Here is a 17,695-nt window from a genome sequence, read left to right on the forward strand (position 1 = left end):
TACTGAGTATGCTAATTTGCGCAGATCAGAAGCCAGGGTATGCTTTAGAGATCTGTTAATATATAAATATATAAAAATGGGTTTAATGCATTGAGCAAGAAAATAAGATGGAATACTATTGCAAAAAAAGATTTAAAAGTTCGGATACTTTCATTTCAAAGGCGTTGTCGGATGGGTGTTCTCTTTAAAATAGTGACTAATTCAAAAAAAAAATTAAAAATCAAAATGATTATTTAAAAAATGTAATTTAGCCAAAGTTCTGCAACATGTAGGTGGTCTCCAATAAAATTTATGGGGGAAAACCTAATAGTGACCCCACTCCACCCCCCACCCAACATCCCTTTTGCAAAATTTTAGTTAAACCTATGAATTATGTCCAGCTTGTTTGGCAAATTAGATATTTTCTTTTCGCGATATTACTTAAATTAGGATTTTATTGATTATGTACTTATACATAATTTGGTATCTCAACTTTGATCAGGTTATTAGAAACTAAATATAGGTTGAGATACAATATCTGAAAATCAGCGTCTACATGACAGGATGGATATTTAAGTCATTCTTTTAAAAATTTATAAAGGGATAACTATTATAATTAAACCTCTCAAAAACCTATGCCTACTTAAAAAATTTAGTCTCCTTCGGGGCGATATTTTTATATTATTAATTATAATAGTTATCCCTTCATAAATTTTTAAAAGAATGACTTAAATTATTTTAACTCTACTACTAATTATCCAAAATATTGTAAATATAAAAGAGTTATTTTTTAGATCATGAATTCAATTTAAAAATCCCCTCATTTACAATGAATGCATTATTATAATATATTGTTTGGCATGAATATGAGTTTGCTGAGAATGTCTAAACCATTTATGAAAAATAATGTATATGATTGCCTGCAATATATAGATTTGGTCAATGATTAGCAATATCATTGTATTATAATAGTATTAATTTTTACAGCAATATATTTTTCCCTATCATCAAAATTTAATAGATAACCTCCCAATAAATTTATCTGACCCCCTTAAGCGCCTACCCCCTATACCCCTCAAAAAATTATATGCAAACTGTTTCTACCACCCTCCCCTCACTCATTTAGACGCTGCCGAAAACAAGGGTTTAATCTGTAATCAATTCCTGAAACTCATTTCCTCTCTATGCTATAACATCACACTCTTCATACCTTGTCCAATCAGTTATGTATGTTTAAAATGATATTTTCTCCATGTTTATAGTATCGTTTGAATATTTCATGGACGCCAAAATATATGATAGCTCAAAAATTATCATGGATCATGAGTTTAAAATCTATCAATCATATCCTGAAAGATATGCAAATACACAATATTAAATAGATTAATCCACTAAAATTATACTTGTGTTGACTTATGATAATTGCCTGATGTTTAAATAAACAGATTGTGTGTTGAATTAAATTTCATCCATTCTATTTTTAAATGCCCATAGTTGTAGATATATATATAAATCTATATTTGATTCATTACGCATCACTTCCCTTAACTTTCTATCACATTATAAGACATTGGCCATAAAATGATTTAGATATTGTTGCTTTAAAATCATGGAATTACATGATCGCCCCTGAAATCTAACCTCCAAGCTACCTGGGGCCTTTGAATTTGTTAGATATTCTAATGATCTTTTATTGTTTTAATTTGACAAATTATTTTTATTTGAATAAATTACAAAATATTTTTAAAAAAAATAATATTTAGGCCATTGCAACAGAATTCAATCCATGCAGCAGGATAATTTATTATGAAACATGAAACATCAGCCTTCCATTTATTCATGCAACTGTATAATGATAATATTAAATAATAGTTGCCAGATTGAGATTAATATCTCCCATGTTTTAGTTCTTAATACATTGAGGTGGGAATATAAAACTTCTATTTAAAAATTATAAAAGCTGTTCTCCTTAGTGTTTACGTTTTTATAACCCAGGGTAAACCTGTAAATTGTAAGATGTGTTATTTTATTATGAAAATATTGGGCACAGAGATAGGTCAACCCAAATAAAATACCTAATGGGAAGCCAAATTATTTCCAAAATTTATCTCTAATAATAACCATAGTAGGAAAAATTTATACGGGACCATTCCAGAAAATTTATGTTTTAAAAGGCATTCCAAACGCGCAGCAGGCGCAAAATATTTAAATATTCTTTCTTCTAGAAATGATATCAATTTTATGCAAAATCTAAAAACTACTCTTCCATCAGAAATGGGCTTAAGAATAAATTGTTTGATTTCTACGACTCCTGTAAACATCATAATGTCTTTTAATGTTTCATTAACTATTTAATCAGACAAATGTTAAATAAAAATTTTATTTTTAAAATAATGCATGAATTAATAACGTAATATATAATTTATGTGCTCTGTTAAATCATTCTAAAATATTCTTAATGAATAATCTACCCTAAATAATAATTAATCATAACCCATATCAGGCTCGCCTCTTACCTTTTTTGTAATTTTTAATCCAAATTCCAAAATTCATAGTAGACAAATTTTGTTAGAATTGGTCAGCAATCATTAATGTGGGGTTGGGGTGGAGTGGGGGGCAATATTATATGTGTTTTTAGGGTTTATATATTATTGGAGGTCTTTCGGTCTACTTATTATAGACTTTTGGGTATGTTGTACATTATCAATAATTATTTTTTAATTTTTATTTAAGTATAATGTTTACGTGAGGGGAGGGGGGGGGGGAGTATAGCTTAGAATGATATTTAATTTACACTAGAACAGACAAATTTTTATGAGAATGGGGATTTCCCACCACTTGGTTACGCCCCTGCAACAGGCGTCCTTATGGTGTCAATGGATATATAGGCGGGCTGATTCCCTTTTGTTCAGATTTCATGATATATAATCAAAACTTTATTACCGGTATCATAATTAAAATTTACCACATTACCTTTGGTCCAGATGTCATTATTTGATTATCCAGACGAATGATATGATATTAAGAAATGGCAGGTTTTCCAACATTTGGGCAAGACACCTTTATTGCTGGGCACCTATCTTTAGAAAATTGCTATTATCAATACGCCTATCAAGACACCTTTTGTTGTTTCCAGAATTCGTATGGAGTCGTTACTTTATAAAATCCTGATGTATATTATATATTCTATAAATATTTTTTTAAATTTGCACATAATTTTAACAGATTCATCATTTAAAAAATAAATTAGCATTTTGGGATTATTTATTCTGAAAAAAGTTTCAATCTCATTCATATTATCATTGGAGTTCGGATCTGAATATGGTCGATCAAGGATAGTTTTATAAATAAATAATAATAAGCCTATCTTTTAGCTTATTTTTTGCCAGATTAATATATTGCAAGTTAATCTTGCTTGATACTTGGTTGGATTATTAATTTTATGTTCAAAATTATTATAAATAGTGATATTATTTATTTATTTTTTAAAAAGAACATTATTAAAAGTTTTTAGTTTTTATGATAAAATTATATTCGATTTTTGTAAATTATTTTCTTTTGATAATGTATTAATTTAATAAAATGTTTTATATGATAAATATAATTAATTTAGTCATATAATTCTTTAAATTCTTTGTTGCTAACCCATGTCATATATTACATATATAACAAATTTTTTTTGTAAATTAAAATTATCTAATAAGAATAAATAATTTTGATTAAAAGTTTAGTATTATAAATGAAGGATTTTTGTTTATAAACCTTCAAAAATCTTTCTTAAAGTTACAGCTATCTATTTAAAATTTCATAAACAGCTGATAAGCGTTTTTAAAAGTAAATTTTTTTAAACAATTTTTAAAATCATTCATTAATATTTAAGTTTATATTTAAATGTTTACATGAATATTATACATTATATATTTAAAATACAGTATATTAGACATTCCTAGATAATTAGTATAATGTTATTGCTAAAAAATATATTTATACAAGGTTATAAATTTACATTTTTTAATAGTTAAGATAAGTAAGCTGACATAATGCCCACAGCACTATAGCAGGACATCTTTTGATATTTTTTCATGGACATTATGCCCCATCGTGATCTAATTATATTCTAGATCCATCCTACATTCAACTTGTAAGGTTTAGAATTAAAAAATATTATTTAGAGAATTTAAAAAATTAATTTTATGTTTATGTATTTCTGATGAAATGCTAGTTAATTATTTTTTTACTAATCATTTAATCAGTATAATAAGTGATAATTATTCCTAATCATTAAATTTATATAAATTATTAAATTTGTTAGTTTATTTAAAACTTTGTTAAGAATTTGAGAAATTACAAACAATTTAAGATTTAACAAGATTTATACTGTTCAAGAATACATGTTAATACTGTCGTCTATTTTAACAATACAGAAGATGACAACTTACATAGTTTTTCAAAATTAAATATATTAGATTAATGTCATCAGTGGTATTAAACATTTAGCTATGATCAATCAACCTAGAGCATACTATTCTCTAAACTTGATATATCACAGTTCAATAATTTTGCTATATAACTCCATACATTAATTATTCAATTACTATACTTGGCAATCATTTTAAATTTGATGCAATAAAGTTTATATTTGATTTTATTATGCATATTTGGTAGGGATATTTTTATTTGCATTGGGGGTAGAGGGAGGGGGCTATTATATGGTGTTATTTTCAACATTCTTTTTTGCCTTTTAATTTTATTTGTAAATTTTTTAGTGAATTTTTTGAGAACTCTCAAAGTTAGAGTGACATCTAAGAAATTTATAAACCCAATTTCTCAAAGTTATGTTCCGATAATTTTACACAGATCATATTGTTCCAAATTTGAAAAAGTGAATTTATAATTACAAATAAAAACATAAAATACTAGGGCTCGAACCAAAAACAAATTTTGCTAATCAAATAGCAAAACAATAAAAGTTTTTTTTGAAAGAAGAAAATTATACCAAAAAATTAGCATAATGAAAACATAGGTTTATAGTTTAGTTGTTTAATTTTCTTATTAAATTTTTTCATAAAATAAAATAGGGATCTGGTTTGGTTTGAAACTTTAATAACCGGTTGAAACCTTTCAATATACAAACCAGAGATGCACCAATACCAAAGCCTATACTTTGCATTCTTAAAGATACCAAGAGCTATTTAAAAAGGCACATTTTTTAAAAATTTTATCGCTATTACCTAAATAATAATATTGAACCATGTAAAATTATAACATTTTCCAGATGCACTTCTGTCAAGTTATATCTATAAGGAGAAAAAATAAATTCGATGGTTGAGAACACTTCTCTGCAGGCCAGACAACTTGAGTAGTTTACCGTTATTAAATAAAAAAAAAATTAAAAAAATCCTAGAATTTTTGCAATAAATTATAAAAAATATTTCGTTTTTTTTACAAGTATAATATAATTTTCAAATTGTATCGAAAAGTAATTCAACTAACCTTTAGAGGGTTGAATTGTATCAGAAATGAACCGATTTTTTACTGCATTGTATCGAATACATTTGGGAAAAAATGGCATAAATTTTGACGGATCTTTTTAGAATTTGTATATATATTTATAATTTTAGAGTATCGAACAAGTGTGCCATAAAAACAAAGGCTACTTTTTTGAAAATCAAAAGGATACAAATTAAATTTGTTCAGTTGTCGAGCCCTAGGCAAATACAAAAAAATTATATTATAAATATTACATTTTTTTAGAATATGGCCATATCGGAGGAAGAATTTAAAAAGCGACTGACTCCTGAGGAATATGAAATATTGAGAAAAAAGGGGACAGAAAAGGTTTTATTAAAAAATATTCAATATTAATTTTTTATCCAATAATTATAAATTATTCAAGCCCTTTTCGGGAGATTTTTGGAATTTTTCGGCTAATGGAACTTATTCCTGTAAAGCTTGTGGAGCTAAATTATTCAAGTATATATTTTTTGCAAGTATTATTTATAAAACTTTAGAGTTTTCGACCAAAGAAAATATTATTCATATAATTTATATGGAATTGATTGTTCCCATTCACACTCGGGATATCGTCTATGAAATATTAATTTAAAAATATTAATTATAAATTAATAAATACTAATGTATTATAAAAATACTATTTATAAATACCTATAAAAAGCGCGTTTTTTTCTAAAAATTTATTTTCCAATATTTTGCTATATCATATGACGTGTAAAATTTTTAGGAAAGGTTAAAAAAAATTGAGTTTAAACAAATAATTATTTAATTTTTTTTACCTAAATAATTGATAAATTATGATACGATTTAACTTTATTCAACTTTTTATTTGTTTAAATTTTTTTTAAAATCAATTTTGATCAAAGTATCCAATATGATACATCAGGTCTTTATGTATACATTTTATGTTATAGATTTCAATATTAGCGAGATAAGTGAATTTTTAATAGCAGATTCAAAATCTGATGATGAAGATAATATCTCTTTATCATTTTTTTGGCGAAAGGTTTCACACTACATAGTTAATATAAGATTTATTGATTTTATTTTATTTCTAGATTCATTGATTTTATTTTATTTCTAGATTCAATGATATGTCAGAGAGCGATAATGTTAAGTATATTCCAATACATTCGAAAATTTAAATGAAGGAAAGGGAAGCTCTACTGATTTTATTATATATCCATCTGATAAAATAGTTTTAATATTATGTGATAGGCTACCACTTAATACCTTTATACTTTTTGATAGATATTTTAGTAGTTTACAATTAAAAGTATGCCATAGGAAACGGGGGATTTCAGGTAAAAGTAAATCGACTGCCTACCTACTAAAGTAGTATTTTCAACTGACCTATTGAGTAAGCACGCGGTTCAATTGATGTCTATATTTTATGAATCAGAACCTTGATTTCTGTCGGCAATCAAAAGAAAAGTATATTTTTAGCTATCCATATTGTATTTTGAAATATAATAAAAATATGGATTGAGTTGGTAATATAGATAAAGTATTTCCAAATTACTCAATTTAAAGTAGAATTTTAAAAAAATGGACCATTCGAGTATTTAGTTACTTCGTTGATTTTTCGGCGGCAGCAGGGCTATAATATAAAAAAGACAGAATCGAGGCAGGTTATCCCAGCAGAAATAACATGGATTATCATCAGTTCCAAATTGAATTGGTGGAATTTTTAATTCATGATAATCTATTGGATGAATCTTAAGGTTCAGAGAGTGATGAAGTGGCTTAATCCAGATCTTTAGCATTTTTTAAAAAAAATCGTTTTCGTGCAAAATTGATTAAGCTGAAGTTAGAACTATAATAATCAAGAAAATTAATTAATATTTAAGAAAAAAATTAATATCATGACTAGAGCTGTGCCGATATTAAATATCGGATCAAATCTGCACGGTTTTCAAAAAATATCGGATCGGGTCGGTACCTATAAAAAAACATCCTATTCTTTAACTTTTTTGTTATTTATGTTATATAGTTTATTTAAATTATAACATTTCAAAAGATTTTTTATTTATTTTTAAAATAATGGAAATGCACAACACTTCCTAAATTTTATTTATTTGAATTAAAATCGATAGTTGTAGATGACCTGCCATACTTGAAAGAAATCAAGGAATATCTAAAAGAATCTTTATATCTAGAAGGTATAATAACAATTTTTATCTAGTGTTAATTGGTTAGAATATGATTGACCCATTTGTTTGGGTGGTATCTGATTATTTTTCAAACCAAACAAAATGTTGGGTCTATGAAACCCACTATTTTAAAATACTTATGTCTATTTATTTAGATAACTCTAATAACATTGATATTATATCACCTATGGATCCACTTGACTATTGGAGAATTAATACTGAAAAGTATCTCTGTCAAAACTTTTTTTGACGCCTCTTGCAACAAATGTCCCATCTGAGGCTATTTACAGTACGGCAGAAGATGTAGATAGTCCACATCGTAGAAGCTTATTGCCTGAAAATATAGAGGCTCTCATATTTATTTGAAAAATAATATAATAATTTTATATATTAAATATTACAATTTTATAATTCATACCAACATACACATATTATAATATATCGGAAAAAAAAATTAAAATTAAATGCATAATTCGATATTTTGCATAGAAAATATGGATTTTTTAATTACATTTAATTCAAAGGGTGTGGTAAATCAATATAAATATCGGATCAATGAAAATATGTAGATCGACACAGCCCTTCACAGAGCCCTGCAAGGTTTGAAACCGGGCCTATAATTTCCAAAATATTTTTAAAAACCGTTGGATCGGGCCCAAAAATAAATATACCCTTGGACCGAAATAAATCGCATTTGCAGAGTTCTACTCTCATTCCATTTATTTATGACTATAAAACTACAATACAATTTATAATATTACTATTAATAGTACAATAATATATCTTTAGCTCGGAAAGCAAATTTGCTTCTCAGTGTGGTTGGCCCTCTTTTGACCAGGCCATCGGAGCCATAAAAGATTCCAACAATCCCGAATCGGCCGTGATATTCCAAGACGACTCGACTCTCGGAATGAAACGCACTGAAGTTATGTGCAAAAAGGTAATATATTATTGCGATTAAATTCGCATATACTTGATGTACAAACCCATAAACTTATAATATAACAAAAAAAATTAATATTAAATTTGGTGAATATATTTTATATGATTTTGTAGTGTGGGTCTCATTTAGGCCATATTTTTGACGATGGCCCTACGGAAACGGGTGCTCGTTACTGCATAAATAGCAAATGTCTAAATTTCCATAAAAAATAAGCAAGATCGGCATCTTGTATCTTGTCAATTCAAAATAAATAAAATTAAATCTTCGTATTCGGCTACCGGTTAAATTGGCTACTTTATTTCAAACCTTTTATATTGTAAATATTTTATTCAGATATATTATTTTTTTGTAAATCATCGCAACAATATACTATTTATTTATAATTTACTGTCTTTTCAATTAAACAGAATAATATACTATTTATTTATAATTTACTGTCTTTTCAATTAAACAGAATAATAGACTTTATAGTTACACACAATACTATTTATATTTTTATAATTATTAGTAAAATGATTAAGTATTTGATGGTTTTGTGTGATTTTCGATATCTTTCACTAGAGGAATTTCGTGTATAGTTATTATTGATGCCTGGTTCCCCTTTTCTTCCTTTAGTTTCATCTCTTTTTTCCTTTGCTGTAATTTTTCGAATTGTACTTTATATTCTCTTATTGTAAAATATAAATTGTAAAAAAATATTAGATTATATAAAAACATTCTTATTAGTTAATAAAAACATTTTAAATTATATTCATTAGTGGGAGAAAAGTATGATTTCGATAAAATTGATATTAAAATGACATCTGACAGGGATAATAAATTATGGTAGGTATCAGATTTGGCAGAAATATTTTTATAAAATAATGTTCCGATTTTACGAATTGAATATTTATCTATTCGAACAATATTTATTTATATCGAAGTAGACAAAAACCTGTTTATCTAAAAGATTATATAACTTAAAATATGTAAAAATAAATTAAATATCAAATTATTCGAATATTATTTAAATAAAATAAAAACTTTATATCCCATTTTTTACCATTAGAAAAATTATAATGCTACGAATATCGAATGCATTTTTGTATTACATGGGAAAAATTTCACGAATAAATTATTTTTTCTCCAAGTGTTTTTATTTTAGATAAAAAAAATCTTCAAATGATAAATGGGTAATTCCATGACAAACCAGTATTTAAACGACCATTTTTAAAATGAATGAAACTTGGCATAAAGGATAAGATTTTATAATTTATATAAGAAAATTTAATGCTCTAGCTCAAATAAATTATGGGCCTTCAAAGTTCGATGAGAGCCTTTTCATCTTTTAACAAATTTTTAATCATTTTGTAGCCCTTAAAATTCTCTTTAGAAATGCAAAAATTATTTTAAAAATATCTTCAATGTTGTATTTCCGGTAAAAAAAGTAAATATTTTGAAAAGTGCCTCATTTAAAATGATGAACTCATGAAAGGTGTTTATTACCAATAAATTTTTATATTTAAGTAAAAATATTAATAGAGAAAAAAGGAATTTAAATGTTATTTAGTTTTTTATAATTTTAGGAATAGAAAAATCAATTATAAAGGGCGTTTGAAACGATGAAACTCAATAAAAGTATAAAGTATTAATAGAGAAAATAAGAATTAAAATTTTATTTAGTTTTTATAATTTTAGAAATAAAAAAGGCAATTATATAGGGTGCTATCTATAAAGATAATTGTAATATATTTTCTTATTGTAGTATAAAAATAAATAGTTTTAAAATATTTCTAGTGTATATAATAATTTCATAGAAATATTAATGGTTATTTATAATATAAAATGTATATTATAATATAAATATTATAATATAAAATGTATATTATAAATAACGCCCTCAAAAATTGCTTTTTTATTTCTAAAATTAAAAAAACATAAAATATAATTTCTTATTTTCTCCACTAATACTTTTTACTTCAATATTTAAATATATTGTTAATAAACATATTTGATGAGTTTCATCGTTTCAAACGCCTTTATAATTGATTTTTCTATACCTAAAATTATTAAAAACTAAATAAAATTTAAATTATTCTCCATTAATATTTTTACTTATATATATAAATTTATTGGTAATAAATAAACACATTTCATGAGTTTCGTCATTTTAAATTGGGCATTTTTCAAAATATTTTTTTGTTTTACACTGAAGATTTAAAATAATTTTTGCATTTTCTTAAGGAGAATTTTAAGGGCTATAAAATGATTAAGAATTCATTATAAGAGAAAAAGGCTCTCATTGAACTTTGAAGGCCCATAACTCGTATATTTCTAGGGCATTAAAATTTTGATTAAAATATACATCTATTAAACCTTCATGCCAAGTTTCGTCCACTTTGAAAATAATTGTCTGAAAATAACGTTATTTTTGTCGATTTGTCATGAAATTACCCATATCTGAATATGAGAAATTTTTTACAATAATTTTGTTTTATTTCTCAACTTTAAATCATTTTTTGTGCACCATCTATAAATCACTTCTTTAAATTTTCATCGCCCGATTTTTGTAAATTTAATTTATATCTGACAAATGGTTAGTATAATTAATGTAAAGCATTAAAATTACTTTGATGATCTTTGTACATTTTTTCTATTTTTTAATATGGGATTCGTATAATAACTCAACTCAGGGAAATTTTTAAAAGGATGGAATATATTTAAAATTAAATATATGTAGGACTAAAAATTAGAGAGATATGGATTATGGTTAATTAAAAGTTTGAGGGTAATCATTTTTATTAATAACTTTTTAAATCTGGCAAGTCATGTGATTGAAAATAAATCCCTTGAGTGGACCATAATCGGGATTCTATTAATATATTTTTATTTTTGAGAGTGGTAGTGCTGGTCCCATAATTTTATTTCGCCACCTGTTTTTATCTAAAAAAATGGTCCTTTTAAATAGTCTACTACACCTATAGCAAGGTCTATATCATTTTCAAAAACTAGTTATACAGATAGATTCATAAAAAGATTAATTAACCCAAAAAACTTTTCTTTTGGCAAGGCTAAGGCAGTTATTCATTTTAAATATCTTAGTTTTATCTATTTCATCAAATAATATCATTCCTAATCGTAATCATTAACATTTTCTCTCCTTTACGTGCTTCCAGCTCTTTATCTTTCTCTTTTTATTTTTTTTTAAAATTCCAGAAAGAATGCCCTAGCAATTAATTCAGCAGAAGTTTTGAAAATAAACACATATCTAGACATCGCTTAAGTAATTTTTATCCCACTTGTCACCAATACTCCTGGTATTTTGGTAGGAAATTCTTAAATTTCCTTATTACGGGGAAAAATAAGTTGCGATCGTAATGAAAATTTAATTTTTATTTATTTTTGTTAAAATTTATATACAAATATATGTGCTATATTTTTATAATCGTTAATTGTTTTTTATATGAACTTGGTTACTATTTTTCCAATTATTAATTTTTTTAGCGCGCTCCTTTTTTGAAACTTTTTAAAAATATAATGAATTAACTATAAATATGAAAATTTAAACATTAAATAATAATAATTTTTATTATTTAATTTTGAAATTGAAATTTATATTTTCAATTTCTAATATAAACCTCATCTGGTGTAAATTATAAAATGTATATTAATGAAATGAAAGGTACCCCAGAAGAAAATGTTCTTGATAACAATAATGCACATTTTCCATTTCGAAATTTGTTAATGTAAAAACAAAAGGAGGCTACAAATTTATTTGTTTAAAATGTAAAAAAAAAATATATCCTCAAATAAATCTAGTAACTATAACTTCAAAAAACACTTAAAGGTAATTGTTACTTTTAAATTCTAATAGTATTTATTTATAAGAATGTTCATGCCAAGAGTTTTAAATAAGAAAAACATCGTAATAATTTAAGTATAGGGGAGACTACGTCCAAAAAGACTTCAATTCAAGTTAAATTGATTAATAATATTGCACATGCCAATATTTCTCAGATAATGGCTGATAAAGTCATTGTCGATTTTACAATTTTATATAACTCAGCCAATATCCATGGTTGATAATCCATCATTCATCATGATGATTTCTCTACCCCTGGTAAAACAATTTTATGTCACCAGACACTAATGATTAAGATAGCAGATAACTTTGAAGTGATGAAAGATGCTCTAATAGAAGAGTTATCGAGATATCCTATATATGTACCACAGCAGTGGACACATAACAGAAGGTAAAAACTTATTTATATTTATAAATTGATCTGATGTTAATATTTTTAGAGCTTATTTGGGAATCACATGCCATTGACTAGACCCTAAGACTTTAAAAAAAGATCTCTAGCATTAGCCCTCGAAGGATAATAGGATGTCAGACATACGATGTACTTGCAAATAAAATTTAAGATTCATCCCAATTTTAAACTAAACTGGCCATATCCGATAATGCTAAAGATCAACGTGTTAGGCTCATGGTAAAGCTTAATAGTTTCATATCAAACAAAGATGCCCTAGTTACAACATAAACGACTTTCACTGATAATTTTTTGAAATAAAGGATACTAATAGAATAGAAAATTCTCTAGACGAGATTTTTAATTCTAAAGCTTCAAATGTGTATTTTTGATAATTTTTCTTATATTAAAAATATGTATATAAAATTAAATACTGCCTTGCCCTCAAGTGCTAGTGTTGAGAGATTATTTAGTTAGGCAAAACTTATACTTTCTGATCGTCGCTCTATACTTGGATATGTTAGTATAGAAATGATTTTATAAAAAATGAATATTACCATAAATAGTTATTTTACTTTTATTACATTTTTACATAATTTTTTTATAATCAAAACTAACTATATTTAAATATTTTTAAATGTTGATACTATACAATTACATTATAAGCAAAAAATAAAACAAATTTATTTCTAAATTTTTTATCAAATAGTAGCCAAAGCTACATTTAAAAAATAGTAGCTAATAGTGTGCTACTTTTAAAAGTAGGGTTTAACAACTCTGGTTTTAAATTTGCTTTAATAATAAACTCAATGAATATAAAAAAATTATATACTTTTCTTCTATTAATTTATATTTATATTGCATTATCAACGTTTTCTTTAAATGTGAAATTTATTCATCCTTCAATATAATATAACATTAGATAATATCTAACTCATTTTAGTAAGGGAATAATTTATCACAAATTATCAACAAGTCTTTTTATATTATATGATCAGTCCATTATTTTGACCTGCCCACCCTTTTCATAAAATATTAGGTCGACCAAACTTATAAAAAGCTTGTTGGGCCTCCAAAAAAATTTTCATTATATTTTGATAGTGCCGCTAAATTTTTCTGGCCAGTATCACAACGATATTTATGACAAATGCATTATCGATTATATAATATCGCTAAAGAATAATTTTTCTTTTTTACACAGAATATGTCAAAATATGCATTTTTATAATTTTTCCTATCATGTTTATTTGGGGCAATCATAATTTATATGATCGATTTTCTATAACCAACCTATCAATTCATATTAGGGTGTGAGCGTATCTCATATCTATATAAATAACTTGGCTATTTAAGTTTATTTACTTAGTAAGTAAAACATAGTTAAGATTTTAACAGCATTGCTATATATAAATTTGAAAAGTGGCAAAATGTTATAATAGTACTTTTTAAAAAAAAGAATAAACAGTACAGTGTCCTGAATTGGCATCTTTTAGTTGTTTCAGTGATGAATGATGACTAATTTTGTGTATTTCTTTGACTACATTTTTTTAGTTCAATTTCTACATCATCATCTTTAAAAAAAAATATTTCTTCAAATTCATTTTCAGTATTATGAACAATGCTCATTTTTATAAAATAGTAAAAATATATATTACTTTATTCCTTTCTAATTTGAATCACAAAAATATTTAAGTAATAAATTATGAATTTTACATTTATCAGACCTGCAGAGGTACTATTTGCATGGCCTGGCAGAATTTTAAATTTTTAGGCCTGGCCCAGATATTTTGTTTTTAAAAAAAATTTCAACCAGGCCTGTATTTTTTTATATTACATTTATTCTTAATTTTTATTTTAAATATATGGTCTGGCCCAGTATTTTAAAAAAAAAATTTTTTAGGCCTGGTCTTGGTATATTTAAAAAAATTAAAATACTGCCTATAGCCAGGCTTAGGGCCAGGCCTGTAGGTCTCTGACATTTATAATATAATTTAAAAAACTAAATATCTATATTCACTTCAAATTGTAATAAATTCAAGATATTTTTTAATTTTTACAACTCATATATATTCTAAATAAAAATAAGTATTTGTATTTAAAATACATATAAGTATTATGATACTTCCCAACCCTGCTTAAGGGCAATATTAAGAAAATTAACTAAACTTTCAGAAATATTAAAAATTATCATAACTTAATATCACAAAATAAGCAAACTAAATATAATTTTATATAATGTTTAAAATAAAATGTAACTTTGTGATAAAATTTTCATTTACTCATTATATTCTTTAACTGCACTTTTAATTTCATCAATTAAATTTTCTAATCCAGTTCCATTAACTGAAGATATTTGAGCTGTTGAAATAACACTGTAAAATTCATCAAGTACTAAGGAAAGAGATCTCATTAAATTTGATGAATATGAGGTATCATCTTCAATTGCATTTTGAAAAACTTCAAAATCTCTCATCCATTCAATTGCAAATTTAGGTTCAGCTTAAAAAAAAGGTTTATTCAAATAGTTATGATAAAATAATACCAAGATCTATTTTATTTAGTGCTAAAATAAATGGTAATTTCATTTTATATAAGATGCTACATGCATAAATCATATTTGACATAAAAGTAATAGGACTTTGAATAGCAGGAGTGTCAACAATATATATTATAATTGTAGGAAATGTGGATGCTAATGTTTCAGAAATAATTGATCCAGAAGCTGACCAATTGAAAACTTCAATTTGCCCTGGTGTATCAAATATAACATACCTACAATACAATTACACTTATAGATAAAAAAAAATAAGTTACTTATTTTGTCCCTTTTTTGTAGCTATTATATCAACAACCTGATTAAATTTGGTAACAAATAGATTCAAACATGTCATAATACCACCATTGGGTCCCAGATTATATTTATGCATAACTTCTTTGTATTTTATAATATCTCTGATATCGATATTGCATTTATATGGCGTATTATACACAGCAGGATCAAGATTTACGATATATGGAGGGCTTTGATTATTGTTTAAAAATGTTGCCAAACTCTTAAATAAAATTCAATTCATTATTAATCATTGTATTTACATTAACAAATGTTGTCTTTCCAGATCCAGCCATACCAAGTATAATTAAACATATGGGTAAATCGGTGTCTGAAATTTTACTTGATATACCTATATAATTTTCAGATGGAGTTGTCTCCGATAGTGCAGTTATTTTTTCTTCAAGTTCCATAGAATTCGGTACGAAACAGCGAAAATCAGAATAGCGAAAAATAAAAAAATGTTCTCATAATGTATTACTCCACTAAAAAGTCATAAATAAATATATTATAGTATATTAATAAATATGTTAATTTTTTCCAAATAAATTAAGTTATTAACATGGTATTTATATATTGTCAATTTATAAATACTAATTTTTTGTATATTACATTAATATATATAGCCATTATATACACTCTATCTTCTTTAAATATTATCAATAAAATAGTAATGTATTTTTAATTAAATATAATTTTTATATTAATTTTTTGTATATTACATTAATATATATGGCCGTTATATAAACTTTATCTTCTTTAAATATTATCAATAAAATACTAATATTTTATTTATTTAGGTAGTGTATTTTTAATTAAATATAATGTTTAATATTAATTTATAAAATATATTATAAAAATGATTTATACAAAATAACTTATAGAGCAATAAATATGTTATTATTTTTTTACACTTGTTATTGCCTAATATAATATGAATCATTTTTAAATCCTAAACATGGTATTTATATATTTCCAATTTATAAATAATGATTTTTTGTAAATTTAATTTAGAAGCATGGTAAACAATATCTTTCTTTCTTATAAATATTCATTCATAGTAAATGAAGGGTTTTTTTTTTAAATTATTAATATTGTAAATAATAACTTTTACATTCACTTATTTGATAAGTGTCCCTTTCAAATTAAGCCAGTGGCGTCGATGGGGGGAAAGGCGCGCAGGGGCTCAAGCCCCTTGAAAAATTTGAATAGCCCCCTGAAGAAATTTTTTTTTAATGACTCCTTAATACCCCCTTGAACTAAAAATAATTTTTTTTAATGCTCCCTGAACGATTTCTTTTATAATTCTATTGAGTAATATATAGATTTAATTTTTTTATTTAAAAATTAATAAGGCTATCTAAATTTTTATTAAATGATTACTATTTTAATTATTAGATTAGATTAATACATATAAATTATATTTTCACTATGCCAACTTGTGATCAAATTCTGTGTTAAAAAGAATATCAATATCCCTTACTAAATATTAATTTGGCATTAACAGTAGAAGCTTAATTGATTTTTATTATTTAAATTATTATATAACCCTAATTAAATAAATATAATCATTTATTAATGAAAATTAACAACATTAATATTGTAATTAGCCTAGTTTAACATCCCTAATCAACTAAATTATTTATTTTTAAATTTAATTATCATTTCTCTTTCTAAAATTATTTTCAAGGTCAAAATTCAAATAAGTATAAGAGATTTATTTATAAAAAGTAAGTAGACATATATTTTATAATCCTCTATTATATATAATTATTTATAAAATATTAGGTAAAATGCCACTTTTGTAGACGTATTTGACAGTTATAATATATATTACAGTTAATATTTTTAAAACTTTACTAATAAATGCTTTTGATAATAAATATAAGTAACAATTTGCTCAACATTTAACGCCATCTATTTATTTATAAATAATTTTAAAAAAAACATTTTATTAATCATTCTGCGATAAATGTAATAATTTGATATCTTTTCTTCTCTTTTTTTACGTGATTTTAAGAAAGCTATTTTTCTCTTTTTCGAA

The 17,695-nt window shown here is 24.7% G+C and overlaps 2 protein-coding genes across 6 annotated transcripts; one reads left to right on the forward strand and one right to left on the reverse strand.

Annotated features, from left to right (window-relative positions):
• The first annotated feature begins 3,739 nt into the window (after positions 1-3,739).
• LOC135929553 (peptide methionine sulfoxide reductase MsrB-like) lies at positions 3,740-9,470 on the forward strand. 4 transcript variants are annotated; one of them, XM_065466188.1, is made up of 6 exons: positions 3,795-3,813; positions 5,601-5,690; positions 5,734-5,817; positions 5,876-5,952; positions 8,436-8,586; positions 8,703-9,470. In XM_065466188.1, exons 3-6 carry the CDS (start codon positions 5,737-5,739, stop codon positions 8,799-8,801), a joined length of 408 nt encoding a protein of 135 aa, XP_065322260.1. In that variant the 5' UTR covers positions 3,795-3,813; positions 5,601-5,690; positions 5,734-5,736; the 3' UTR covers positions 8,802-9,470. The 4 variants fall into 4 exon arrangements, with proteins under 4 accessions (XP_065322259.1, XP_065322260.1, XP_065322261.1 ...); XM_065466187.1 differs by lacking the exon at positions 5,601-5,690 and having other exon boundaries at positions 3,740-3,813; positions 8,703-9,469; XM_065466189.1 differs by lacking the exons at positions 3,795-3,813; positions 5,601-5,690 and adding an exon at positions 3,997-4,125.
• On the reverse strand, positions 8,937-16,118 carry LOC135929552 (GPN-loop GTPase 1-like). Of its 2 annotated transcripts, XM_065466186.1 has the most exons (6): positions 15,915-16,118; positions 15,636-15,874; positions 15,424-15,593; positions 15,364-15,384; positions 15,101-15,320; positions 8,937-9,256 (listed from the first exon to the last, which is right to left on the reverse strand). In XM_065466186.1, the coding sequence occupies exons 1-6, from the start codon at positions 16,062-16,064 to the stop codon at positions 9,106-9,108; spliced, it is 951 nt and encodes a 316-aa protein (XP_065322258.1). In that variant the 5' UTR covers positions 16,065-16,118; the 3' UTR covers positions 8,937-9,105. The 2 variants fall into 2 exon arrangements, with proteins under 2 accessions (XP_065322258.1, XP_065322257.1); XM_065466185.1 differs by having other exon boundaries at positions 15,364-15,593.
• Between the last annotated feature and the right edge of the window lie 1,577 nt (positions 16,119-17,695).

Source organism: Gordionus sp. m RMFG-2023, chromosome 5 (genome assembly GCF_954871325.1).
Source record: "Gordionus sp. m RMFG-2023 chromosome 5, tfGorSpeb1-WG-v2, whole genome shotgun sequence".
NCBI classification, from domain to species: domain Eukaryota; kingdom Metazoa; phylum Nematomorpha; class Gordioida; order Chordodea; family Parachordodidae; genus Gordionus; species Gordionus sp. m RMFG-2023.

Excerpts from the sequence above, each read along its gene's own strand:
- LOC135929553 (XM_065466187.1), top strand. The coding sequence starts at position 5,737 with ATGGCCATATCGGAGGAAGAATTTAAAAAGCGACTGACTCCTGAGGAA. Across the intron at positions 5,818-5,875 it reads GAAAAAAGGGGACAGAAAAG|CCCTTTTCGGGAGATTTTTG; the intron begins GTTTTATTAAAA and ends AAATTATTCAAG. Across the intron at positions 5,953-8,435 it reads TGTGGAGCTAAATTATTCAA|CTCGGAAAGCAAATTTGCTT; the intron begins GTATATATTTTT and ends ATATATCTTTAG.
- LOC135929552 (XM_065466185.1), bottom strand. The coding sequence starts at position 16,064 with ATGGAACTTGAAGAAAAAATAACTGCACTATCGGAGACAACTCCATCT. Across the intron at positions 15,875-15,914 it reads GAAAGACAACATTTGTTAAT|AGTTTGGCAACATTTTTAAA; the intron begins GTAAATACAATG and ends ATTTTATTTAAG. Across the intron at positions 15,321-15,363 it reads ACTAAATAAAATAGATCTTG|CTGAACCTAAATTTGCAATT; the intron begins GTATTATTTTAT and ends CTTTTTTTTAAG.